This window comes from Orycteropus afer, unplaced genomic scaffold (genome assembly GCF_000298275.1).
Source record: "Orycteropus afer afer isolate SDZICR_OR568_19922 unplaced genomic scaffold, OryAfe1.0 scaffold00834, whole genome shotgun sequence".
Lineage (NCBI taxonomy): Eukaryota > Metazoa > Chordata > Mammalia > Tubulidentata > Orycteropodidae > Orycteropus > Orycteropus afer.
The window spans coordinates 262459-290235 of NW_006922421.1; the positions used below are offsets into that span (position 1 = coordinate 262459).

Consider the following 27777-nt stretch of genomic DNA (forward strand, 5'->3'; position numbering starts at 1 on the left):
TATATATTCTTTGTTTATCATGATGTTGCTTATTGGTCCATTTGTGAGGATTTTTGTTTTCTTTACGTTGAAGTGTAATCCATATTGAAGGCAGTAGTCTTTGATCTTCATCAGTAAGTGCTTCAAGTCCTCTTAGATTTCAGCAACCAAGGTTGTGTCATCTGCATACCACAGCTTGTTAAAGAGTCTTCCTCCAATTCTGATGCTGCATTCTTAATCATATAGTCCAACTTCTATGATTATTTGCTCAGCATACAGATTTGAATAAGTAGGATGAAAGGATAACACCCTAATGCACACATTTCCTGATTTTAAGCCACACACTATCCCCTTATTCTGTTCTATAGACTGTATCTTGGTCTATGTACAGGTTCCTCATGAGCACAATTAAGTGCTCTGGGATTCCCATTCTTTGCAATGTTATCCATAATTTTTATCCATAGCAATCATAATTGCTATGATCCACAGTCAGAAGTCTTTGCATAGTGAATAAAACACAGGTCAACCCTTCTGGTATTACCTGCTTTCAGCCAGGATCCATCTGACATCAACATGCTATCTCTCATTCCACATCCTCTTCTGAATCGTCTTGTATTTCTGGCAGTTCCCTGTCAAAATACTGCTGCAACTGGTTTTGAATTATCTCCAGAAACCTCTGGGGTCTTTTCTGGTGTTTGCCCACCTCATAGTGCCTAAGGCATTTGACTGCTAACCATAAGGCTGGTGGTTCAAACCCACCAGCCACTCCTCGGTAGGAAGACTGGGCAATCTACTTCCGTAGAGATATACCGCCTCGAAAACCCAAGGAGGGGTTGCTGTGAGTCAGAACTGACTTGATGGCAGTGAGTTTGGCTTTTTTTTTTTTTTTTTTTTTAAGGGGTATAACAGAACTCTCCCCCATGCACCCTGCCCTGAGGTTTCTCCGTATGATCCCTCTGTCTTTTCCGGTATCCTGCTGTTTTTAGCCTACTGAAAATCTCCCTTACTGCTTTTCAGTGAAACTACATATGGTGTGGTTTGTTCTGTTGTTGTTATATCTATTATATCTGTGGATGTGGTACAGGGGAAGATTGCAGTATGCGTTCAATTCGCCATATTGACACAGGTGCCTTCTGTCTTGTGCTTCCCCTTTCCTAGGTCTTTTTCTCCCTCCACTATTCTGCTCCAACTCCAAACACCTGGTCCTGCCACCAGGGGCTCAAAAAAACCAAACCAAACTCACTGCATCGAGTCAGTTCTCACTCATAGCAACTTTACAGAAGTAGATTGCCCAATCTTCCTTCTGTGAAGTGGCTGGTAGGTTTGAACCACCAACCTTCTGGTTAGTAGTCAAATGCCTTAGGCACTACACCACCAGAGTTCCTTACCAGGGGCTCAGGAAGCTGCTCAACCTTCTTCTTAGGAAAAGGAACTCAAGAGCATCTTGGTCCTCTTGGTGTTGAATAGCATTTGCCTCAGCTGCCCTTTGCATGTAACTTCTGAGTTCTGAAGTCAAGTCCAAAGCCTAGTGTGAGCCACCCCTCTAAAGTAACCTTTGCCCCAAATAGAGTCCAGCATAGATTTTATGAAAATAGACTTTATTATAATAAAACGTCTTTTTAAACAAATGCCCCCACCATTCCACACCTCTGGAGACCAGGGTGGAGGTGGGGGTTCAGTCAATCTCCCACCACAGCAAAGGAAACATGCAGAGACACTCACCCAGCCATAGGGTGGGGGGTGGGGTGGTTAGGGTAAGGGTGGGGAGTCCCCTACCCCACTCTAAACAGGGAATGTATGAAAATAGCTTCATATGTCTGTATTTCTCTCCAGCCCCTGGACTCCAATGGGGGCCAAAGGAAAATGATGCAAAAGAGTTGAATCCGATGAGCAAAATAAGGCAAACCCAACTCCTGCTTTCTGCCTGTGGGCCCCTGGGCCTTTGGGGTGCAAACCGTAGGGGGCCCAGAGGCCAGGCTGGCATGGAGGGGTGGAGCACTATGGGGCGGGGTTAGGCCCGCTTTGGCATGGCCGTTCTCCTTCCCGGGCCTGTGCAGTGGAAGCGAGATGGAGGAAGCTGGGCTGAGGCACTGAGTATGTACATATATACATGGCTCTGCCCCTCCTGCCCGGCGGGGAGGTGGGGCTGGGGAGAATCCAGTGCAAACTTTCCTTCAAGGGAGGGGAGACATGATCAGGATAACCAGAGCCATCGGAGGGAACTGACTGTTCTCCCACAGGGTCCCCACCCTAGCACAGTGTGGTGGGAAAAGCACTAGAGTAAGAGCTGAGAGTCTTATGTCCAGTCCTGGCTCTGTGACTGAGGTCTGGAGACCATGGCCAAGTTATTTCCTTTCTGTGGGCCTCAGTTTCCCCTCCTGAAAGAGGAGGGTGCCCATCAAGAGGATTCATCCTTAAGGATGCATCTAGCTCTGACCTTCATCAAGTCTCTTTGCTTCCCATCCAAGTGCCACAGTGTTAAATCTGAAGAGCAGGAGGCCTAGACTCAGTCCGGGGCCTTCTCTGCCCAGTCAGGGCAGATTTCTAGGGTCTCTGGGGCCTTAGGAGGCCACTTCTGCCAGCAGGATGGGCCATAGTTTCACTCCTTCTTCCCAGAGCCCAGTTTCCTGAGGAGCTGCTTCCCCTTGGAGAGGAGACCCCTCATCTTCTCGCTTGTACCATGTGGCTCCCCCAGTTCAGTCCTAGAGGGACTTCCAGGGCTGGGGGCATAGGGCCAGCCCAGGGGCCCTGGGGGACCAGGGGATGTACTGGCCCAGTCCTAGGATAGGAGAGAAAAGGGGCAAGGTCAGGGCCTGCCCCAGCCCCTGACTCTTTTTTTACAACCTCATGTGCCTGCAGGCTCCCACCTCCCAAAAGATTGCAGACAGCCAGAGGCCTCCTCTTTCACCCTGCCACAGCCCCTATACCACACAGAACACAGAGAGATGAAATGGTGGGATGAGTCCAAGGTGCACTGAGTTGGGAGTCCAACCAGATGCAGTCTCAGTTCTGCTTTCTGTTCACTTGTGACCCTGGGCAAGGCCCTTCCTTTTCTCCGGGTCTCACTACAGGGCACTGGCTGATAGCACTCAAGAGTTCTCAGAACCTGAGCCTGGGGATGGATGACCCCAACTTCCTACACATTCTCCCTGTCCCAGCGAAGGGAGGCAAGGATAAGGAACACTCAGAGACAGCCTTGTCCCCTCCAGTGGAGGTAGTTCCAACAATACCTCATAGGTGGCATCCAAAACAGCCCTGCCCAGTCCTTCTGCCTCCAGGGAGTAGAGCCAGTGCCCACTAAGTCTCTCCCTTGAATGGCCCCTGAGGGGACAGCAGAGAGCCTGGGCCAGGAGGGGATCTAGAGTCGGCTGCATCATTCAGCTCCCACCACAAGCCCCGGAGCCAGGATGACCCACTCTCATCATCTCCTCCAGAACGTCCCACCAGCTCCAGCTGCAGCCCTAAGCTTCTCCCCCAACCTCAGGCCCCCCCAGACAGTGCTCATTGGTAGACTAAGAACAGGGAATCAGGGAACAGGAAAGAGACCAGGAAACCCTTCCCCACCCCTAACTCACATATTCCTACATTCCCAAGCAACCTCCTGTGCCCGGCAGAGCCCTGTCAGGACCTGGCCAGCCTGCATGTCCTCTTCCCCACTCTCCTCAAACTTGCTTGCCACCCAGAGAATGACAGCCTCCTAGCCAGACCCAGCTGGGGGACCCAAACCAAGAGGCAGGGAAATGGCTGCATAGCCTAGGACCGCAACTACCCCCAAGGCCCTGGGTTATGTGGTAGGCCTTGCCCACAGAGATGCCTGTGCATCTACTGCCAGCCAAGCAGGGCTTCGGGGCCAGTCTGGGAAGCTCCCAGGTCCTTCCTACTCCTCCCAGGACACCTTCTCCAGCATCCCCAGGAGGGAGGGGTTGTTGGGAAAACAAAAGAAGGGGCTCTCGGAGCCCTGGAGAATAGTCTGGAGTTACCTATGGATTCCAATTATTTGAGCTCTCCTTTCTATCCCCCAAAGCAGAGAAAAGTGAGAGTTAGAAGTAAAATCATACATCTCATCACCCAGCCAGGTCATGATACAGAAGACAAGGGTGGGGACACTATTATTACTGGTGACATTACAGAGTCATCTTTCCAACACCAATAATAATCACAGTAGTATAATACTATAGTCATATAGTATCATAATATGCTGACAAGGTGGAACATGCATGTCACGTAATATTCTATAAGTGGCATGTGTTATAGAATATGAGGAGTCAGCTAACATGAGATGTCACATACTAGGATGACTTAATTATTCCCACAACAGCTAGCACTGCCCAGGCTAAAGGCAAGCCAAGGGGAGCAGAGACAGGCTGGAGAATGAACCTGTACCCAAATCTGGCTCGAGGCAAGATCTCTCTCCCCCATTCTCTGGGAGAAAGGAGAAGAGCGAGTTGAGCTCCGGTATCTGAGGCAGAGAAGCACTATTTGATTGTGGTGAAATGGGAAGGAGGGTGCATGGGATGTGGCAGGGCCAGTCGCCCACTTACATGTTGCTCTCTCTACATATATCTACCTCCAGCTAGCACTGGACTCTTCTCCTCCTCATTCTCTGAGAACAGGGAACAAAGACAGGAGATGCGTTACCGACAGACCTGCCCGCTCTCCATCCAGTCACCCAGGTCACGGGGGCTTGACCTCTTTGAGAGCTCTCGGCATTTAGAACTAAGTGCAGATGGAAGCCCATGGTTTTCTGGTCAGGGCCTGGCCCCTCACCCTCTGCTGGCGCTCTGAGACTGGAGGCTTAATTGTACCTCACCCACTCCGAGGAGAGGCAAGCTCTAAGAATGAGAACCCCGAACTCTGGCCTTTAAAATCTGAGGAAGACGGAGATGCTGCAAGGAGGGAGAACTTGAAATGGACACTATGATTGGTATAGAGGTGTGTGTGTGTAGGGGGGGCCAGAAGATTCTTTCTCACAAGGTGCCCCCCCATTCCCTGCACTATATCAGACCAGGATGTGGACAGCAGGGGTGATGGCCTGGAGATCAGTGTTGCAGCCATTACCCCTCTGCACATACCCCAACTTCCAGCTACCATGAAGGAGTTGCCCCTGCTGGCGACCCTCTGGCCGTAACTCAGCAGCTTCTTCCTTGGGGCAGTGTTTGCCTGTTATTACCACCTTAGCTGTCCCTCCCACAACATTGTCCCAGTCCCCACCACCCCAGCAGGGCAGAGACCCCCACTGTTGAGCTGGGTGCCCAGCTCCTCACTGACCTGACTCTCGGCTGCAGTTGTCCCAGGCTCCCTGTCCAGACTACCTGCCGCAGGTCCAGGACCCTCCAGAAAGTTGGATGGAACAAGACCCCTTTGTCCATTCAGTTCACCCTGAGGAGGAGATGCTGGTGAGACGGAGGCTAGGGAAGAAGTTGGACTCTCTCTCCTCCTGAGCCCCCCAGGCCTGCCCCATTGACCCTGAAGCCCCTGAAGGAATGTCATTATCATGGAAGGTGACCTCATCTATTACACCAGGCTTTCATCAGGAACCCTTGCCCACCCCCAACCTCCCCCAGAGCTCTCTGTGAAGGGGCTGGTGAGGTGGAGTGCAGTGCACCCCCATGTTCTCACATAGTAGAAACCATCATCATCCATGCTCCCGAACACGGTGATGACGTCCCCTGCTTGGAAGGGCAGCTCTGCCTGTAGAGAGACCAAGGGCAGGTGTCAGGTCCTGGGAGGCCTTGCCTCCACCTCTCTTCATGTGAGTTCTGTCTGAGGGTCCGCACCTCCACATCCATGTTGGGGGAGTTCTCCTGGGGGTTGTAGTCAAATGCAGCCACCATGGGGCGGGGAGCTTTCAGGCCAGAAGAGGAGACCGAGTTAGGGGGGCCTGTCAGGGGAAGAAGAGAAGGCTCAGGCTTCTTTCTAGACTCCACCCCACCCCACCCCATCCACTGCACTAGGGCTCACTGACCCTCATTCACCACCCCACTAGTAATAGCTCCGGGAGAGAGGCCAGAGGGTCTGCCCATCCCACCTCTTTGCCCAGTCCCCTCTGCCAAAGGATGGCCCCCCACCTGGACAGGGATGAGCAGGGCCTTCTGACTCAGCTGTGGAAAGAGTGTGCTGTGAGCCCCGCTCCCCACTTCCCACCTCACTCCACGCTGGGGTGGTGCAGGACAGGCAGGGTGCGTGCCCTCTCACAAAGGGTATCGTGGGGAGGACCCTCGGGGAGCATATAACTCCAGTCTGGTGGCAAATTGAGGTCCGGGGGATGGATAAGGGACATGCTCAATTACATAGAATTCAAAGTCCAGGGCTCTTTTGAGCAGAGGTCCTGGCCATCTACCCTCATCCCCTCACTGGGCAGGAGGAAGAGGGTAAAGGTCTGCCCTTATTCCCTTTACCTGCCCCCCGCCAGAGAGCCAAGCAGTGCCACCGTCACCCCCACCCAGTACACATGCTCACAGGCACCAAGGGGGAGAGGAGTCTCACCCACCTTTCTTGGAGCGGCGGGGCTTGGGGGGCGGCCCAGCTGTGTGGGCTGTGGAGTACACAAAGGGACCGTTCCCTGATCCAGGAAGGCAAGGAGGTGTCAGAGAGAAACTGAGGCAGGGGATGTGGGGGTCAGGACAGAGACTCTGGGAGCCTCCTCAGGGCTGGGTCAGGTTTTTTAAGGGCATTCTTTCCCCATCTCCAGCACAGAGCCCCATCCTAATTAATCTCTAGGACCCAAAATACACGGGGAGCATCAGAGTATTGTGAACAGGCCCATCCCTCCGCAACAGACTCCTAAGCCACCTGGCGAGCCCACAGCAAGGGCGTATTTGCTGTAGTCTCCACAAGGCCCTGGAGGCCTGCAGGGCCTTGGATAAATGAGGCACCCCGGCCACTCCAGACATACAAGCTCTCAGCATGGGGCTGGGTTGGAACAGGGAAGTGGGAGGTGGGTGAAGGATAACAGTAGGTCATACCTGAGCCCTCAGTGAGGACATCTGGGGACAAGTAACCCCGCTGGAGCAGCTGCTGTCTCTCCGCAGGGCTGTCCACAGCCACCTCTGCCACCATGTTGCAGGGGATGTAGCCCATCCGGCCCCCACCTTCGCCCCGGTAGAAGCCATCTGCATCCTTGTCCCCAAACACCTGGAGACAAAGACCAGTTGTCTCAGGAGGCCATTCTAGCTTCCTCCCTGTGCCTCTAGGTCCCAAACATCAGCAGCACCACACTAGGGCCTACAAAAGAATGGTCTCCCTTTGGAGGGCCGTGGAACAGAAAACAGGGAGAACAGCAGAGAATGAGGATTGAAGGGATAAAAGGGAAAAAATCCTTTCTATATTATCCTCCTCTGCTGTCTATATATCCTCTTCCTTAGCCCACCCCGGATTGGATCTCTCTAACCTCAGAGCAATAGCAAAAGCCTTCAATAATACTTGGCTCACTGCTGTTGAGTCGGATCCAACTCATAGCGACCCCTCCTTGGGTTTCCGAGGCTGTATCACTACAGAAGTAGATTGCCCAATCTTCCTTCCAAGGAGTGGCTGGTGGGTTTGAACTGCCAGCCTTCTGGTTAGCAGTCATATGCCTTAGCCACTATGCCACCAGAACTTCCAAATACTTGGAGGAATAGTAAAAAAAAAAAAAAAATGCCAACAGCAGCAACCATTGTGTTGACTATATGCCAGGCAGTTCAAGGGCTTTGTTGTTGTTGTTGTTTGCCGTCGAGTCGGCCCCGACTCATAGCGACCCCTCCTTGGGTTTCCGAGGCAGTATCACTACGGAAGTAGACTGCCCCATCTTCCTTCCGAGGAGTGGCTGGTGGATGTGAACCGCCAGCCTTCTGGTTAGCAGTCAAGTGCCGTAGCCACTATGCTACCAGAGCTCCCACAAGGGCTTTAGGTATATTGAATCATTTAATCCTCAAAACAACCCTGTGAGGGAAGCATTAATATTGCCCCCATTTTACCAATGAGGAAACTGAAGCACAGAGGAGTTAGGTAATCTACCCAAGGTTTCTCAGCTGGAAGTGGCAGAGCCAGGATCCCAAATCTACATCTGGCTCTCAAAGCAGTGCCCTCAACAATGACACTCTGATACCCCCAGGGGGAAAGGACGCAGGGCCAAGAGGGAGAACAGCTGGTTGGATTTGGAAGCTGAGCCCAGGCCCTATGTAAGTCACCTTCAGGATCTGCCCCTCCTGGAAGGGGAGCTCCTCTTCCCCGGCGTCAGGGTTGGGTGACATTGACACAGGATCGTAGTCAAACAGAGCCACAAAGACCCTGACAGGTAGGTCCTGGTAGGTCAGCACCTCTTCCGGGGGGCTCCTCAGAGGGGCTGGGGAGAAAGGGCAGCATCTCAATGGACTCTGGCCAAGGGGTCATGAAAGGCCCCTCACACCCAGCCCAGTGCCCATCAGGTGCTCACCCAGCTCACTGGAGCCTGGCTTGGGAGCCCGGGCCCCTTTCCGTGCGGGGCCCCTCCGCCCAGAGCAGTCCTGCCCTCTGGGCTCCCCCATCTCTGTTGTCTGCAAAGAAAGGGCAACAGACAGCAGAAGTGGCACACCACCCCTCCGGCAGGCACATCCGTAGAGGCAGGACCCACGCCCATCCCCAGCTCTGCCCCTCCAGCATAAGCAGCACAGCAGAGCAAGGGCACAACATTCCTCTGGGGAGCCTCTGCCCCCACCTCACTGGAGGCATCAGGTACCCCACTGGTGGGGAGCAGACAGGAGGGAGGCTCCAGCCCCCAAGGAGGTGAGTGCAGGAGAGGGAACTAAGCTTAGGTATCAGAGTTTGCCGAGGAGCATTTGGGAGGAGTGCCTCGTGTCAAAGTCAGGGTCAGTGACGATGGACATGGCATCAGTCGGTATCCTGAAGATGTAACTAGCTAAGCCAAGGACAGTGCCACCCTGCCTGAGGGCAAGGGGCTTGCTGGTAGCGATTGGCAACTAGTGGCAATAGAATATTGTGCATCCCAGTTCTGTTCCGCAGAAGCAGCAAAGCGGTGGAATGTGGGTGGGAAGAGGCAGGTGAGGGAGCCCAGAGGCCAGGCACCACCTCTGCTGATGGAGGCGGCAGCGTGGAATGGGAGTGGCTGGTGGGCAGCAAGCAGGGCCACCAGGCGGCAGCAGGCACGGGGCTGCCCAGGGCGGGAGTGGGCACGGACCCAGGAGGATAGCTCTTTGGCTCTGCCTGTTGCACTGCGGCCTCTCCACTCTGGCTCCCCTTTCTCCCAGGCTGGGGGGCGTGGGTAGGGGTTGGGGGATGAATTGGTCTTCAGAGCCCCCCTGGGCCGTCCTATGGGCACCATGCCCCAGGCCTCCCCCTCTCCAGGATAGCAGGAGCTGGTGATGCTGACGCCCCCACTGCCTGCCTCCTGCTCATCATCAGAATCATACTCAATGCTGATTTCTAAGCACTTCGGGGACAGGCAGCTGGCCAGACCAGACTCCAGGGCCTGGCCACGGGGACATCGGGAAGGGGCCAGCCGCCCTTTCCCACCAGCCTCTGGTCCAGCCCTGGTCCCCTCGCCCACAGGAGGGCCACCCCTCTCCCGTGTGGGGCCTGGTCGTCCAAGGGGCTGGGGCCCGCCATTGCCAATAAGTCGGCTACAGTGTTCACGGGAGTCTGGGGGCCGCCTGCGATTTGGGGGCTTCTCCAGGGTGCCACCTCCTCTCCTCCGGCTGCTTCCACCAACTAGTCCAGGTATGTCCTCCAGGCGGTCCCCAGCCCTGACAGGCTCAGGAGACAATGGGCATGGGCCAGGTCCTCGGGGTTGAGCACTGTCAAAGCCCAGCCCCAGCAAAGCCGCCTCGAGCAGGCTAGGGTCTCGGGGAGAGCAGCCTGCCCCCCGCTTCTCCTCCTCTCCGTCCTCGTCCTCGTCCTCCTCCTCCTCCGGGATGCTAAAGAGCTTCTTGCTGCAGAACTGCTGGAGGGGCAGCTCCAGGATCTGCTCCAAGATCTCCTCGTCGCTGTCCGTCTCACACAAGGAGTCGGGCTGGGGTTGGGGAGCGGCAGGAAGAGAGGTCCACAGGAAAGAGGAGAGAGGTGGGACCTTTGCCCTCAAATGAGGGCAGGGGGTGGAGACAACCCCACAGCCTGCCCTCCGTTTCCTCCAGGACCATCTCCCCCATTCCTCCACAGTCCTTCCCCACTGTGGGGAAGAACCCAGAGGGACGGGGGCTTGCCCAGAGTCACCAGGGCTGAGACAGAGGAAGAATTAGGGGGCAGACCCCAGGATCAGGCCCTGGGGAAAGACACATAGGGAGAAGGCCGTGTCTGTAAGAGCAGTGAGCCCCCACCTAGACTCAGAAGCTCCAAACACCGGGTCCCCTAGCCCATGCACTACATCTGGCAGGGTAGTGGAATGCGGACAACAGCTCCTCCTCTCCCCTTTCGTCCCAGGCAGCCAGAGGCTGATCCTGGGCCACTTCACACCTGCTGCTTAGGACAGGGCCCAGGCCACACACCTAGAATGTTGCTGACATTCAGTGGCACTGATACAGCTGGTCTCCACCCAAGGTGGAGGCTGAGATCTAGAGCCCACCAGTTCCTTCTCTTCTCACCCCGTTACCTTGGCCCCGTTCTCCCTGATGCTGTTGCCAGCAACCTGCTTCTGGAAAGAGCAAGGCCTGGAACCCAGCTCCTCCTCTTCCTCCTCCTCCTCCTCCTCCTCCTGGATGTCTGACAGGTCTGAGTTGCGGCTGTGGTCCACAAGGGAGTTCACCGGACGGATCCCGAGCTCTGCTGGGTCTTCTCTCTGTAAGAGGCAGACAATGGAAGGGCGATGGGAGGGGTAGTGAGGGGGTGTCAGGGGCTTTAGACAGGGTCAGCCCCAGCCAGGAGAAAAGAGGGAAAAAGGGCCAGCCAGATTGGGGGGCTGGTGTGCAGATGGCAGGGGAGCCTTAGACCAGGAGGACAGAAGCAAAATAGGAGTGAAACCTGGGAGGAAAAATGTGACAAAGAAATGGACACACAGCACAGACCAGAGGGGAGAACAAGGGACAAGGGCAACCATATTTTGTTGGCAGGAGGCAGGGGGTGGCCCCAATTCTTGGAGGTTGCACGGTGTCTCCCCAGTTGCGTACCTCAGCCCTGGGCCGCAGCCCGGACCCTGTGTCTCCTTGGCTGGCCTCAGTACATGGTGCCCGCTGGGCCAGGGCTCCCTGGGTGGAGCAGGGCACTGGGCAGACCTCTCCTGTGGTCCACTTAGCCTCTTCCTGGGCCAGTGCAGGAGCTGCAGGGCTAGGGCCTCCATCACCCACAGCTGGCTCACTGATCTTGCTCTCCTCCAAGACACCTAGCACGGCTGCCCCGGCCTCCTCCTGCAATGGCAGGCACTGAGGAGAGGTCTCAAGCCTAGGCCATTCTCCTAGCCCCCACTGGCTCTTCCTGCCCCCCAGCCCAGGATACCTGGGACCAAGATGCTGGAGGCTCTTCTTGGGATCCTCTTGATACCTCACTGGGAGGGCTTGCTAGGGGGGCTCCTGGGGGCTCTTGAGTTCCATGGGGAACAGGGTGCCGGAGAGGAGAGCTGGGGTCTCCGGGCCCTGGGGAGGCTGGAACAAAGGGTGGTCTGGCCTCTGAGCCTGGCTGGGGTGAGGGGCAGGAGACCCTGGCTGGCAGGCAGGCCAGAGCCAGGGCTGGGGCTACGGGGGCTGGGATGGAGTCAGCTGACTCGCCATGGGGTGACATGGTGCGCACGGCCACCTCTCGGCACGCCCGCAACAGCTGCAGCTGGGACAGCTCCACCAGCACGCTGCCTGCTGTGGGTGAGGCCACCTCCATGATCTGCAGTGGGAAGGAAGAAGCTGGTAAAGGACAGCTGAGATAGCCCAATGTGCAGACACAAGGATAACACAGGCAGCTACCATTATGGCAGTATACCATTTAACTAAGCCCACGCTTCTAGTTGTTGAATCCCAGTCATCTGATGCCATGCTCTTAGCTAGTCTTCTACATGGTTCCCAAATGCCGGGGGCTGAGCACCTCTGTGCCAGTATGTAGAGACTAGGCCAGGAGACAGCTGCATCCTGCTCCCAGAATAGAGGTGGGATACAGTAATCAGGCCATACCTTCTGCCCATCTGCATAGATGGCATAGCCTGTGACCCGGACACCATTGGAGGAGCCTGCAGCATCAATGGTGACTGGGAGCCAGCTGATGATCAAGATTCCGGGGGAGGGCCCCGGCTCAATCTGCACATCCAGGGGGGCATCAGGTGGGCCTGGAAGGGAGGGGTACAAGGCCTAGTAATGCCCACCAGTGATACCAGCCCCACTGCCATTTCCCTGAGAATGGGAAGAGCCAGTCTCTCCTTCCAGCCTCTCCATGACCCAGCCTCCTTGTGGTACAGTGTACCATCTGGCCTGTCCCTCGGTGCTCTGGCTACACACCTGCTGGGAGAGTTGTGAACTGCAGGGTGGCAGTCTTCTGCTCCGGCCTCTCCCAGCCTGGCTCCCAGGACCCTAGGGGTGGGAGTTGAGCCTCTACTCGGGCCTGGTAGGGTGTGCCCGGCCGCAGGTTGCAGAAGGTGGCCCAGTAAGTACTAGGGCGGGCAGGTGGGCACTCTTCCCCATTGAGGTAGATGGCATGGGCCAAGTTGCTATTGCTGGGCACCCAGGTGATCTCAGCAGATGTGGCTGTCAGCCGATGGACTCGTAGCTGGCTAGGCCCCACTCCAACCCGGGCACCCACAGCCAAGCAGCAACGCAGGGGATCTGAGCTGCCTCGGCTAGTGAGGGCCTGGACAGAAACATGGAGAAGCCCGGCACACAGGTCCAAGTTTTCAAGCACGGCCTTGGGAGGTGCCCCAGACCCCAGGGCCTGACGCAGTTCTCCATTCACACAAATATGGTAGCCATGCAGCTCCAGTGGTTCAGGGGGCGGCTCCCAGGCCACCACGAGACTGTGGGCCAGCTGTTTGAGGACTGTCAGGCGGCGCGGGTAAGGCACAGCAGGGTGCTCACCCAGGCCGTCAGGCGGGGGACTCAGGCTGAGCTCATCACCTGCATCTTCCTCCTCCATTCGGGGCTGGCTACGACCCCCGCTGCTCTGGCCCCCACTGCTGCTGCCACCCCCTGCCCCACTCAGGAAGCTGAGTTCAGGGCCAGAGCTGTGTGACAAATCTGCTAGCTCCAGAGGGAGGGAGGACAGGAGGTCATCATCAGACACACGCTCTACAAAATTGGAGGGTACCAGACCCCTTCGGCCATCCATGAGCTCCCCTAGCAGAGGGAGAGGAGAGACAGAGAGGAGGTAGAGAAAAATCCATTCATTAAATTCATTTCAGCAACTGATCAGTGGATGATCATAATCATTTCATTCAAATCAACATGGACCTGTCAGTGCTTTTAAAAGATAAGAGCAACCAAGATCTGGATGAGGGAGTTCTTACTTTTTATGGGTGTGATAACAAGGTGTGATCATGGTACTGTGGTTACGTAAGATCAAAAAAAAAAAAAAAAAAACCCGTTGCCATCGAGTTAATTCCAGCTGATGGTGCTCCACGTGTTAGAGCAGAACTGTCCCACAGGGTTTCTCTGGGTTTGTTCAAACTGTCAACCTGTGGGTTAGTCAAGTGCTTAACTGTTTGGGCCACCCAAGGACTGTCCAACAGTGCCTTTAAGTTCTAATGTGCACATGAATCAGCTGGAGATGTGTTAAAATGCAGATTCTAATTCTGTAAGTCTGGTGGGGTAAGAGTCTGTGTTCATAACAAGCTTCCAGGTGACAATGACGCTGCAAGAATATGGGAAATGCAAGGATGTAGCATGTCCATGTCCTAAGCAGATGCAAATCGAAGTTTCTAGGTAACATGTCAAGATGTCTGCAACTGGCTTTCAAATCCTTTTTTTGTTTTAACCTTCATAAAGATAAAGCAACTATGGCAAAACGGTAACAGTTTTTGAGTCTAGGTTATGGGTACACAGGTGTTCATTGGACTATTTAACTTTTCTGTACATTTCAAAACATCCATATTAAAAATCTGAAAAAAAGTCAACAGGACCAAGATGAGAAACCAGATTCTACTGATTGAGAAGCTCCCATGTGGAGTTTTACAGACCTGAGGGAAGGAGTGGGTTACTCTTCAACTCCCATGGTGGAAAACAGACCCCGACAAGAGAAAAGGGAGCAACTACCTTGACAGGGTGAGGGAAGGAATCTTTAGAGATGGAAGATGTCAGTGCCCGAGAACAGTCACTTGTGGGTTCCAGAAGGAATTAGGACCCACAGCAGGCCTCTGGGTTAGCAGTGTGACCTGGCAGCCAACCCAGGCTGCAAGTAATGGTAAGGGTTGTTAGCTGGTGTCAGTTCCCCTGAACAGTAGACAAAGTATTTCAAGACATTTGTTGTAGTTGTTTGTTTGAGGGATATTGATGAAGAAGGAAGCTGGCACAGAGGATGGCATGTCGTAGACAGTACTGGGGAGAAGAAAACAATTTCCTGGACATAGCCAAGCTGGTGGCAGCTATGCCTTATTGGAAGAAAGATAGGAAGCAAAGCAGGACTTAGGACTGATACGTGAGTCAAGGCAGGTCTGAGCTTCAGGAGTGCCTGGGAGTTTCCCCAATAGTGATTGATACCCCCACCACACACACACACACACACACACACTGCTAGGAGGAGAAAGAAGTAAGGAATCTTGAAAAACAAAAATAAGCACTTTCAATAAATTAGGTCATATAAACACTGAAGGGGGTTGAATGGTGGCCCCCAAAAGATAGATCCATATCCCAATCCCTGGAACCCATGAATGGGGCCTTATTTGGTAAAAGGGTCTTTGCAGATGTAACATTTACATCAGGTAGATACACTCCTTGGAGCAATCAATCATGAGAGAGCTGAAAGGTTGTGTATGCACAGGGAGACAGCTTGGGGGGCAGGAGTGCATGGGAAGGAAGGACACAGGGAAGAGGTAACTATGGGGCGGAAGAGGGAAGAGAGCTGCTATATTGTGGGGAATTGTAGTCAATGTCATGAGACAAAATGTATATGAAATGCTGTATGGAAAATGAATTTGCTGTGTAAACTTTCACCCAAATCACAATAAAAATTTACCAAATAAATAAAGAAAATTTAACTCTTGAAAAAAAGAGACAGACAGACAGAGGAGAGACACTGAGAGAAGAAGGGCAATGCAACCACAGAGGCAGGGACTGAAGTGATGTGGCCACAAGCCACAGTACCCCTGGACCCCCTCGAAGCTAGAAGAGACAAGGAATGGAATCTTCCCTAGAGCCTTTGGAGGGAGTACAGCCCTGCTGACACATCGCTTTTGGACTTCAGACCTCCAAGACTGTGAGAGAATACATTTCCCTTGTTTGAAACCACTAGGTTTGTGGTGCTTTGTTACGGCAACTCTGAACTGTGTGATAAAGGTGCACACCTTGACAGGAAGCTGATCGACAGCCCTGTGTGACTGAGGTGCCGGCCTGGGCCGGAGTCAGGCACACTCTCGGGAAGCTCTGCCACTAAGGACAGTCCAGATGGGATGAGACGTAGATGAAGCAGTCACTTAGCTAAATGTTGATGAGGAATGTGGCAACTACACCCAGTTGTCTACATTCTGAGATTGTATAATTCAAATTCTAGTAAATTGTGGTTGGTTAACATTATGCTTTTGTGGATTCTCTCCCCCAAAAAACTGGTTTTCTTGTTTTGTTTTTCATAAAACATACTTTACCTGGAAGCTATATCATCTGGCTCTCTGTATTCCAATGTCATGGAAGTTTAGCTATTTCAGCCACACAGCCAGAGTGGGTACCATCATTCCAGGCAGCCACTCAGGCATAGGCCCAAGGGAGAGGCTCTGAACAGTTTTGAAGGCCTGGCCTTACAAACCCAAAGTTGTGGGTGTTCCAGGCTCAGATCTGAATATGCCCTGTGCTGCCCTGCTTGGGGCCAGACCCACAGACAGCCTAGTTGTCTCTTTCCCCAGACCCCTTTCTTTTCCTTTCCCCACTGGCTGCAGAGGTCTCTGGAAGCCTTTAAGCTGAATCTAAAAAGTTATGGTGGGCTGAGCATGCTGGGGAGAGGGTGTGGATGGAGGGGGCCCTTTGGGAACACAGGCTTAAAGTCAGGGGAATGGATAGAACGACCCACTACCTTCCTACCTTCATAAAAGCCATCCTCGTCCATGTTGCCATAGATGTAGATATACTCGCCTGCGGTCAGCGGAAGCTCTGCCTCTGGGTTCTCATTGGGGCCCTCAAAGGGGTTGTAGCTATTGAAAGAGGCAGGAGGAGGAGGAAGACAGTGACTACATCCCACCTCCGTGTCCCGTCTTCTCTCGCCCACTGCCTCAGGCCTTCATGGAAATGTGTTCATCCATCTTTAGCAAAGCAGAGTGTTTACTCAGCCACCTTGGCCCAACTAGGTGAAGAGTACACGTCCAGCTGAGATCCCTATAGCCACCCTGCCATCTCTATCACATGGTCCCTGTCCCCATACACCCTAAATGCTGGGAGGCAGGGGGTTCAAGGGTGGGAGGCCTACCTGTAACGTGCTAGGAAGACTTGGATCCTGGATCCTCTCCGGGTGCCCTCTGATGCTGCTGGGAGCAGGGAGACACTGTCTGCCTCTAGCTCTTCCACCTCACTGGCTGTGTCCGCCTAGGGGCAAGCAGAAAGAGCTGGGCCTCTTCAGGGCCTAGGGCCAAAGGCAAAGTAGGCAGGAAGCCAGACCGAGCCAGAGGAAGACCCACTGCCTGGGAGACAGTCGAGTGAGCACATGCTGTTTAAGGTCAGTGGCAAGGAGCACGAGATGTTTTCTAAATCACTGCCTAAGCCAGCAGGGCCTGACAGAGCCCAGCTTCGTGCCCCAGGAAGGGAGCCCTGGCCCCTACTGCCCCAAACCAGCTGAGAGAGGGCCAGGTCACGGCTGGTATGGGGAGTGGGTGTCAAATGGCAGTTTGGTTCCTCAAAGTGACATGCAGTAAAGCAGCCTGAAGGTAAAGAACTGGAAGAGAAGGGGCAGAGGGGATTGGAGAAGTCCCTGCCTCTCACTCTGTGACAGTGCTTCTGTGGTTCAGCTCTGAACTCCCTGTCCACCTGTCTGGTCCATGACTGGGGGAACCCCTACTTCTCTGACCCTGGTTGATATTTTTGAGGCCAGTCTGAAAGACGACTTTTCTTCTCTGTCAAAGCCGGGGCCAAAGGGATTGAAGGGTAGACAGGGGCCGCACCACCACTCTAAAACACAAGGGGGCAGTAGAGGCCCAGCACAGTGTTCTACCATCTTTGGCAATGTAGGTTCCAGAGCCACTCCACACCTGCCTCCCTCCGCACTGGGAGGTAGAGAAAGGGACAAGATGACCAAACAAGTTGTGAGTGATGCTATAGAACTTATAATAGCTGTCATGTGGTAAATAGGAGCTCTGGTGGCGTAGTGTCTAAGGCATTTGACTGCTAACCAGAAAGCTGGAGGTTCAAACCCACCAGCCACTCCTCAGAAGGAAGACTGGGCAATCTACTTCCGTAGCAATACCGCCTCGGAAAACCAAGGAGGGGTTGCTATGAGTCAGATCCGACTTGATAGCAATGAGTTTTTGTGGTAAATATCTACTGTGTGTGCCATATTAAATGAGGTGCTTCCTTATATTTTTTCATGTCATCCTCACAACTTTACAAGGCAGGTTTTAGTAGTTCCAATATTCAGGTAAGGAAACTGAAGCCCAGAAAGGGTCAGGGACTTGAGTAGCCAAAGCTGGGATTTCAGTACTCAAACCTGTGCTCTTTTTCACAGCCACCTGCTTCTGCTATAGGTGTCCTTATGAACAATCTCATTATGTGGTTCCTGGCATCAAAATGTCTCCCTCCCCTCAGCCCAGGACTCTAGGGCCTCCTTGGGCCCCAGAGGGGTGGTGCCAGGAGGCCCCAAAGTGGAATTTGCAGGCAGGCCTTGGAGAGCAAAGATGGGAAACACAAGGAGGAATTCATGGTCCTTCTCTCCCCAAGTCAGCCTCACTTTCCAAGTTGGAACCTAACTCCTGGAGATCCCAGAAGAAGTCATGGCAGACCTCCCTTTCCCTTTCCCAAAGCAGGACCAGAAACCCTCCTCAGCACTGACCTCGGGCGTAGGGCAGGACTTGGGGCTGTTGTGGACGGACTCGGAGCGAGAGGAGTTGGAGAGAGACTCAGTCTTCTTAGAGGGGCCCCTTCGAGGGGCCCCAGCAAGGGTGCCAGAGGCAGGTTCAGAAGACTTTGGGGTACAACGCCCTGGAGAGCCCGGCGGGAGGTCAAGGTCTAAAGAGAAGATGGCACGTGGGCTGGGGGTCTGTGGCCTGAAGAGGGACCAGGGAGATAGGGTGGAGCTTCTTGGATATGGGGGTCAAGCCCTCCATAGCCAGATTTCCTTTAAGAAGGGAATTACCCAGGGGAGGGAGATTGCTAAGTCCCAAGCATACATGATTTGCATGCATGATTTCACAGGATCCTCACAGCAGCTTGATGAGGTGCATTTAATTATTCCTGTTTTAGAGCTTAGGCCTATTGACTGTAAAGTCAGTGGAGCTGTGACCACCAGATTCAACTGACTCCTAAGCCCATCCTGCCTGCTACTGTCTCCTACTGCCCAACTCCTAGCTATGACCATAAAGGTCTTATTGGGAGGAGAGGAGCAGTGGCCTGAGACATCTGGGCCCAAACTTGGGAACGGTCACCCTATTGGGCTCTATTTTTCCCCATCAGAACCTGGTTTTCATCAGGCATGGCTCTAACTTGCTGTGTAACTTTGGGTGAGTCACTTGCCTTCTCTGACCCTGAACTCCCTGCTCTATGCAACAGGTGCCTCCTTTCCAAAAGCCCCAGGGCTAGGAATTCCAGGCCAATGTCACTGGGATCCACCTTACCTTTGGAGCCGGACCCCTGGCAGGGCTGGGGCATAGAGCAGCAACAACGGGGTTGTAGGCGGTCCCCAAGGGCAGTGCAGCCCAGGGCAGAGGTGAGCAGATCCAAGGGGCCAGGGTGCAGGCGGAAGGCCTGGAGCTCCTGCGCCAAGAGGCTGAAGCGCTCAGTTTGGCTGCGGCACTGCTCCTCAAGCTCTCGGACCCGGGCCTGGATCAAGACCTACCATCAACCCAAAGCCCGGCAAAGCTGCCCAGTCCCAGCCTGTGCCACACAGGGCACCGAACACCCAGACCCTTGGCCTGGCTGCCCCTCAGCCCTTCATATTGGCTGAGTGGAGTGTGAAGCCCTGGGACTATGGGCCACCTTCATTCCAGCCCTCCTCCAGAGCCAAGGTCTGCCTCATACTCTTCACACCCTTAGCCCCAGGCAGGCCACACTTCCTGCTTCTGGCTGCTTTCCAGGCCAATAGGGATGGATCCCACCCCCCACCACTATCACCAGTATCACATCCAGAGTTTCTCAGCCTCAGACCCACTTACCTGCCACCACCACCCACAGTCAGTGACCAAACAGTGACCAAAACCCCTGCCCTCAGGGAGGTGGGGCAAGAGACTCCACAAGGGATCTAGGGACATCTTTGTGACAGGAACAGGCCAATTCCCAAGAATTTTTCTCAGATATTAGGACAGCCCCAACCCTAGCCATTATCAGGAGAATCATGAGTTAAGACTGGTGATGAACGTCCTCATGGTCTCAATGGCTTTGTTTTGGAGAAGGGAAAATCCCATGACTGCCAGGCACAGGAGTAAGTCTGGGACAAGGGAATGGGCTATGTATCCTGCAGGGACCCAGGCCATCTAAGGATTTGCAGGTCTGCCACCTTCCTCTGACGGACATGACAGTTGGGACTGCTTGGGCCCTAAGACAGGAGATGAAGATGAAAACTCAGTCATCCTGGAGAGGTATGGAGGAGGGGATACCCAGGGAGGTTGAGGGGACAGAGAATAAGGAAGTTATACCTGCATGGAATCCAAGGTAGACTGTGGCAGAAAAGGAAAACATAGAAAAGAGGTGAGAGCCCTTAGTCCACTGGTCATTAACCCAGAAAGAGATAAACGAGAATGGGGCCTAAGTGGACCACATCCCATCCAGTAGGCCTCCCTGGACTGCAAAGTTCCTAAATGGAAGGGTATTTTAGGGTAAAGGCAGCCTCTTGGGAGTGAGTTGCAATGGGAGACTGCGGCCACCAGGCTCAGGAGCCCTTGCCCCAGCCATGCCTCAGCCTGAGATACAGGCTGATGGTGAAGAGGATTCCCCAGGTCCTGGAGAGTTTAAGGGCCTCTCCTGAAGCCTCATACTCTCCCCCCAACACACACATACACACACACAGTCCATTCCAGCTTTATCTGAAGTTCCCTGCCTTTCCCGCAAGCAATGGAGCCGGTGGCCATCTCTGGGGACCCTACCTCCAGCAGCTGCACAGCCCCTTCATGTTCTCTCTTGGCTTCTGCCTGGGCCTATAGGTAGGAGGAAGCAAGATGATGGTGGGCAAAGAGAGATCTGGGGCGGGGTAGAGGAAAGTATGAGGGAGGATGGGTAGAAGGAACAAGGGAGTGAAGGGAAAAGGAGAGAAGGGTAGAGGGGAAAGGGAGAAGGGAAGGGGACTGGGAACAGGAGAGGCTGTGGGGCTCTCCTTCGCTGAACACTCACCCTCCCCTACACCTTAGGCCAGAAGGCAATGGGGTCAAAGAGAGGTGGGGCCTCGTACTGTTTCTCCCTTTGGGACAGCTGCGTTCCTGACTTCCCTTCTACCTCTCTGCATGTTCCTTCTCGGCTTCTTGGCTCTGCTTCACTTCTTCTGTTCCTTGTGGAGTGTTAGGGGTCCCAGGGCATGGTGTTGGTCCCACTTTCTACTCTACACCCCACCCTCCATCAGGGTGCTTAAGCCCAAAGCCTCAGTGTCATCCTTGAGTCTTCCTTTCCTCTCAGAGAGGAAAGGGATGACAGAGTAGGGACTCAACCCTAATCCCACGATAAATCTTGCCAATTCCATTTCCAAAATATATTTCAACTCTGTTTCCACCTCCAGAGGCTGCACCCTGGTCCAGAATACCTAGTCTCCCACCTGCACCAGTGCAGCAACCACCTCCTAACACTTGTTCACCTGCCTTCATGCCAGCTCCCACAATCTACCCGCCACACTGCCCCCAAAGGGATCTTCTAAAATTATGAATAGGATCATGCCACGCCCCTTCTAACTGCTCACAAAACAAAGTATCCAAACTATTCCCATGGCTTTTAAGTCCAGCCTGATCCAGCCAATTCCTGCTATTCCGTCTGTCTCTTAGTATATTCTAACCATACTGTTCTCAGACACTCCAAGCGCTTTCCTACCACAGGGCATTTGCACTTCTACTCACTATTCCTGGAGTGCTTTTTCCCTAGCTCTCATGGCTGGTTCCTTCTTGCCATGCAGGGATTAGCTCAACTGTCACCTCCTCAGAGAGGCTTTCCCTGACCACTTCTCTAAACTGCCCCCCACCCCATCTCAGTCACTCTCTGTCACATCACTCTGTTCATTTCCTCCACTGCACCTGTCAGTGTCCAAAATGACCTCATTCCTGAATCTGATTATTTCCAGGTTGGTTAGGAACCTCGTCTTTGTTCACCACTGTCTCCCCAGTGCCTAACACAGTGCCTGGCACACAGCAGGTACTCAGAAAATGCTTTCTGGGTGAGTGGATGTCTAAGCTGGGGTCCAGCAGGCTACCACCCTTCCCTCACTCCTGTCCCCATCCTGGGAGGCCTTGTCCCCACCTGCTGCAACCTCCGGACCTCCTCCTGCTTCTCCTGCAGGCCGAGCCGAGCCCGCTCGTGCTCCACCTCCAGCTGCTGCCGCCGCTGGGCCACCTCCCGCATGCGCTGAAACACAAGCCCCTGGGTCAAGACCAGCGCCTCCACTCCACCATTTCTACAGAAGATCTAAGAAGAGGGCGCCTCAGACATTGCTGCAGATCCCTTCTATGGAAAACAAAACTGAGGCTAGAGAAGGAAAGAGGCTGAAGTCCCACAGCCAGTGGATGGTGGCTGAGGCCTCGTGGGCATGTTCCACTGTCCCATTTTCTCCCTGTGCCAGGGATCAATATCCTTTCCCCACCTACACAGTCCCCTTACCTTCAGCACCTGCTCCAGGCTCTCCAGCTTGCTCTGCAGGTCCTGGCTCTTGTGAAGGGCTGAGTCCCTCTCCTCTGTCACCCCTAGGAGCCGGCCCCTCAGCTCTGCATTCTCCCACTCCACCTGGAGAGGGGTGTGGCAGGGAGCTGGGTGTGTGAGCTTTGTCGCATGGGCTCCCTCATTAGAGGGGATAGTGTCCTGCATACCCCAGCCCAGTTCAAGGTGGAGAAGGAAGTCTCTCACCAGAGGCTGGGGCCCTGGCAGAAGTTCGGGCCCCCACAGCACCTGGGGCAGAGCTGGTACCTGCTCCTTCTCCGTGGCTCTCCCACTGAGCCGAGAGTTCTCCTCCACGAGGCGGGCATTCTCATTCTGGGCTTCTCTTAGCTGCAGTTCCTGAGGGAGCAGAGGTGTTGCGGGGGCAGCACCCACAGTCCCTCTCTCCCCATACAGAGGACCCTGTCCACCAAGTCAAGACCCTTTTGTCCCCTGCCTTGGACCTGCATCAGACAGGAGAGCCCAGAGAGCAAAAAAGAATGTACTTTCTTGTGGGCAGGGGGAGGAAAGCAGAGCTGAGTGGAAGCCCACCACCTGGCTGCCCTAGGGGAAGGAGGAGCTGACCACTGGACCCCCAGGCGCTCACCAGCTCCTCACATCGCCTCTGCTTCTTCCGGGCTTCCTGTTCCAGGCTCTCACATTTCTTCCGCTTCTTGCTGAGCTCTGACTCCTGTGAAGGTCAGAACCCAGTGGGTCAGCCCAGAGGGTTCCTCAGGTGGGAGGGCCCATCTGCCCATTACAGGTCCTCTCCAATCCTTGGCCTGAGCACTTACCAGTTGCTGTACCCTCTGTGGTTTCTCAGGCTCCCCTATGACCACCTGTGGGTTGTCCACATCCTCCTGGGGCGTGGCCTGCAAATGCCCAGGGGTAGGGGCTGGCAGTGAGGACAGGGTCCCAGGACAGCCTGCCCCAGCCCAGCCTGGGAGGGTCCTACCCCATCTCACAGTCAGCAATGAGATCCCTGCTCAGGAGGGGGCTGTCTGCTCACCCACCCCCATCAACTCCAGTTGATATAAATGTGCAGAGGCTGGACTCCTGGGTCCGGAGCCATAAGTGCTTTGAGATCCTGGGGCCCATGTGGGTCCTGGGAACCAGGTCCCTTATCCAGGCCAAAGCTTTCCCTTTTTAGCTTGCAGCAGCCAACCCCATTCTGCACTCAATAACTGTCCTAGGTGTCCTTCAGTGACTGGCAGAGAATTAGGAGGCTGCCTGGGCCCAGGGGACATGGAGGCATTCCCAGAGCTGAGGTTCTGGAGCATCCATATCTGGGCCTGGCCTAGAACAGTGCTTATCTGACCAGACCCTCCTCCAGGCTTCCCCCAAGCCCACCCCGTCCCACCTCCCATTTATCGGTGCAAACTTTGAGGGGAGGGCAGGTCTTGATGTGAGGTGCATCATCTCCCCTTCCTGGGCCAGGCAGAGGGGCAAAATCGGAGCAAGAAGCAACTCACACCCTGTGGCCTTGGTCGCTATCGGTTCGCGTCTCCGTCCCTCTTCCTAGAAGGGACGGACCTAGATACTGCCCAGCAGAGAGCACAGACAAGGGCCAGACCCATAAGTTCTGGGGGTCCGCGGGGAGGTGTCCTAGGCCCTTGGGACATTAGCTGCCTAAGCCCCATGCCCAGTGAGGGTCGCCCGTACCTGGAGCGAGAGCGGACGCACCGCCGCCCCCGAGGAGCCGGGGCGGGCCTGGCAGGCGGGGCTGGCGCAGAAGGGAGCGTCCCCGCGCTACGGCGGCGGCGGGAGGTGGCAGCGCGGGCCGGGCCCCGGGCGGCTGCTAGGGCAACCGAGGATTTGCAGCCGGGCCATACCACTGGCAGCTCGGCAGGGGCGACGGGGCGGGCCAGGCGGGAAGCAGACCCGCGGGGGGCGGAACTTGGGATGCCCGGGGCGGGCGCGGCGCAGGTAGGGGCGCGGGGAGGGGTGCAGGGAATCTTGCCCTCGGGGTCGGACTAGCTCCGCAGCCCCTCGGAGTGCGCATCCGTCACCAGGTACTCGGGGCTAATGAGCACCGTGCAGGGGGGATTCCAGAGCCACCACTACCACCCCGGCCTACACACAGCCACACACCTGCCCAGGAGTCTGCGCTCACCTCTCCCGGGGCGCCGGGGGCTGGTCCCCCTGCTCGGGCCAGGACAGCTGGGCCCGAGGGTCGGGGCGGCGGGGGCGGCCCCTGCTGGTTACGCAGGGCGATCTGCCTCTGCAGCCGCAGCACCTCCCGCTGGGACTCGCGCAGGAGCCGGTCGAAGTCCCGCACGTGGAGCCACTGGGGACCCTCCTGAGTGAGGGGACGCTGAATGGAGTCAGGCCGAGCCGCCCTCTACCTCACGCCATCCCCCAGGAGAGCGCGCCCTCCGCCTAGCTAGAGGGCCTCGGATGCGCGGGATCATGCATATTGTCGTATGCATACATGCCTGGGCATATGTGCATGCATATACAGCCACATGCTTCCGCTAGCCTATGTGCAGACACCCACAGGAATAGTAACTCATTTGCTGGGCACGCAACATGCGCCCGGCCCTGTGCAAAATGCCTGTAAACACCCTTTCACACAAGTGTGAGGTAAGTGTGGATGCAAACAGCCAGGCCCCACTAGCTCACTGCCTCGAGCCTGGGGCACAGAAATTCCCAGGTCTGAGACTTCTGGATGGCTCCACCTCCTTCAGTTCAAGCTACTTCGGCCGGCTCCCACCTGGGCCGTTGCCAGGGGAACGTACTCCCCAGAAGCCTCTACCTTCCTGCCTCATTTGCATTTCATTAACATCTCGTCCACACCCCACACGTTGTGGAAGTAGGCCGGCCAGCAGGCGGCCCTGTGAAGGGCTGAGCTGGAAGGGGTGACCAGGGCCCGTTCACACGCACCTTGCCTGCCAGGGTGAGCCTGGCCTGCAGCTCCCTGCACTCTCGCTGCAAGGCGGCAATCTGCTTGTCCTTGGCCAGCAGGGCGCTGGCTGTTTCACTGAGGTCCCGGGCTCGCTGGCGCGCCAGGGCCTTCCGGCACAACTCCAAACTGGCCCCTGGCCGAGGCACCGGGGCACTCACCTGGCCAGAGGAGGGGTAAGGCCAATGGTCATCACTGAAGGGCTAGGGTCCATCCTCCAATCCTCAGCACCTCCGCGAAAGGAGGGCTTGGGATGAAAACCTAGAAGTGCAGCCTCCTGCTTCCACCCTGTGCCTGGGGCCTTAGGGGACCTAGAGGCCTCATTAGATCCCAACCTGGCAGTCCCCAGGAATTAAAGGGTTAACTCCACATCCCAGTTTAGGCCCAAAGCATGCTGCTAATTCCAGACTGTCACCACCATTGGTCTTCATCCCTGCCCCCACCAGCTCTGCACCCTGAGATGAGCTCAGCATAGGCTGCAGCCAGCACCAGCTCGTGGTAGTCCAGAATTCTGCTCCCCGCCTGTTCGGGAGCCTCCTCCCTCAGCCCTTTCCTCCCTCCTCTCGCTCCAGAAATCCTCAGCTCTCAAAACTGGCCAGCATTTGCCCTTTTCACATGGCCCCCGCTGGGTTTCTGCTTTCCTGAGTGCTAAGGGTCTATGACCCCAGAGCCACAGCCTCTCAGAGTCACACCTGGCTCCCCTCCTCCCTGGTCACCCAGGCCCTGTCCAGTGGCCTGCGTCCTCACCACCCTCAGGTTAGTCTCCTGCAGCTTCCGGGCCCTCTCCTCCAGCCGCTTGGCAATGACCGCCAGCTCCGCGTTCTTCCTCTTCAGCCTCCGCACCTTCTCCTCTGTCTCTGGGAAGCTGCTCTTTCTCTGACAAAGGGTCAGGCAAGATTGGGGTACATGTAGAGCGTACCCCGCCAAGACCGCATCCTAGCTGCCCAGCCCCTAGACTAGTGCCCTAGGCTCATGGCAAGTCCTCTGCAGCTCTAGGCAGGAGTTCACCCTCTTGGGTCTTATTTTGACATCTCTTATTATGTGGCCCCCTGTCGGAGAGATGTTCATGGGGGAGGGAGGGCACTGAGGCAGAGGGCCAGAGTGTCTGAGCCTGCCTCCCCCAGGTCCCACTCTCCAAGCCTCACCAGCATCTGGTTTTCTTCCTTCAGGATGGCACAGCGCTGTTGCAGCTCCCCCAGAGCCCTCAGCAGCTCTAGATTGGGCCTGTCCCCAAAGCCCATGTTCAGCTTGGCCTGGCGTGGAAAGGAAGGGACACTCAGCTTCAGGAGACCAGCCTCTCAGTCAGAGACCTCCCTGTGGCAGCACTACCCGTCCACAGTCAGGGGGGACACAGAGGCAGCAAGGTTCTCTCCCCTAAATCTCAGGCCTTCAGAGAGGTGCACAAGGAGGCCTAGAAGGGGGTGCTTAGTCCTGGGGTCCTCCCTGCTATTCCTGGAGTCTTCCACCCACTGCGCGTCTTTTTCTTCTCCTGGAAATGCCAGTCCGAGCTCCCGCTCCCACTCCTCCAGGCTCTTCATGGCCCCTGAGTCCCTTTCCCTCCCCCAAAATCCTGGTCTCTCCATCTCTATGGGAAACTGCTTGCAGCATCCCAAATCTGGCCCTCCCTTGCTCAAACCTTGCTCAGCCCAGCCCTTAGCCCCCTTCCCTAAATCTGTTTCCTCTGGACTTTGATTCCACTGTATATCTCTACACGCCCCCAGTATCCTCAGCCCCCAAGGACAGACAGACAGACACTCATGGAGGAGACACAGAAAGACAGACTGTCAGAGAGACCCTGGGGGAGGAGGAAGGGGCAGGGCCAAATGTAGATAGACAGGCAAGAGAATGACAGACAGATGGGGAATAAATGGAACCACTGAGCCTAGTGTCCAAAGAAGGGAGGACTGATAGTCACAGAGACAGACCCACAGACAGAGACAGGCCAAGAGGAAAGGAGAGGTGGACAGAGGGGTTGTCTATCCTGCGCTGCTGTGTGCCCAGGCTAGAGAGGCCCCCACCTCACAGACCCTGACCTCCACAGCCCTTACCTTAGGGAAAGCCTCTACCTTGTCCTCCAGCGTCAGGCCGCCAGGTCCAGGGCTCTCTGCTTGCTGCCTTCGGAGAGGCAGCCCCGTCAGTGGCCCTTCGGAGTCAATGCTCTCTACAGGCCCAGGGCGCCGGGCCCCCTCGGGCTCTGAACTCTCCCCAGGCCTCAATTCTCCAACTTGCAGAGCAGCCGGAGTATCAGCAATGCTTGGGGCTGTGCCTCCAGGCTCACCCCCCTGGCCTGGAGTCCGGCTGTGCCAGGCGGCCAGTGCCCATGGCTCCATGGCTCCGGGGTCCCCAGGCCGTGGGAGGGATGTCAGTTGCTCCATGGTACTGCCAAGGGACCCCAGAATCTGAGCCGGGGAACATCACCCAGCCAACTGGGGGGGCTGGCGAGGGTCATGCCAGGCCAGACCCTGTCCCCTCTGAGCTCTTGGCTTCACCGAGGCTCCATCTGAGGTTGGCTGAGCTCTTCCCCACCCACGATGCAAGGCTGCAGAAGGAGTCAAGACTGCAGGAGCTGGAGCCAGGGGTACGCAATCTATGTTTGCTTGTGGCTGTGTGTGTATGAGTGTGTGAAGAAGGGAGGGTGTCCCTGTGGGGGTGGGGAGGATGTGCAGAGGCCACTGATAACAGTGCCTGGGTGAGGGTGTATGTGTGTGTGTCTCCAGGTCTGTCTGTTCGTGTCAGCGCTATGTATGTTTGGAGGATGGGTGTCCCCTCCCTTGTGTGTGTGTGTGGGGGGGATGTGCCGTGTGTCACTGACTGTGCCTGTGTCAGAGTTACCAGTTGTTTCTGTGTGTGTGT

At 55.5% G+C, this 27777-nt stretch overlaps 1 protein-coding gene across 1 annotated transcript; it reads right to left on the reverse strand.

The window, feature by feature from the left end:
- Positions 1–4552: 4552 nt before the first annotated feature.
- Positions 4553–27299, reverse strand: TSPOAP1 (TSPO associated protein 1). Its single transcript, XM_007958025.1, has 31 exons — positions 26973–27299; positions 26070–26177; positions 25672–25800; positions 24906–25085; positions 24136–24321; positions 22817–22894; positions 22630–22713; positions 22293–22382; positions 21990–22112; positions 21633–21737; positions 20282–20332; positions 19835–19855; positions 18818–19022; positions 18037–18212; positions 16465–16580; positions 16083–16192; positions 12363–13193; positions 12042–12193; positions 11380–11757; positions 11055–11291; positions 10541–10726; positions 9134–9964; positions 8393–8492; positions 8148–8302; positions 6945–7113; positions 6470–6541; positions 6048–6080; positions 5757–5860; positions 5599–5670; positions 5248–5358; positions 4553–4582 (listed from the first exon to the last, which is right to left on the reverse strand). Exons 1-31 carry the CDS (start codon positions 27297–27299, stop codon positions 4553–4555), a joined length of 5550 nt encoding a protein of 1849 aa, XP_007956216.1.
- Between the last annotated feature and the right edge of the window lie 478 nt (positions 27300–27777).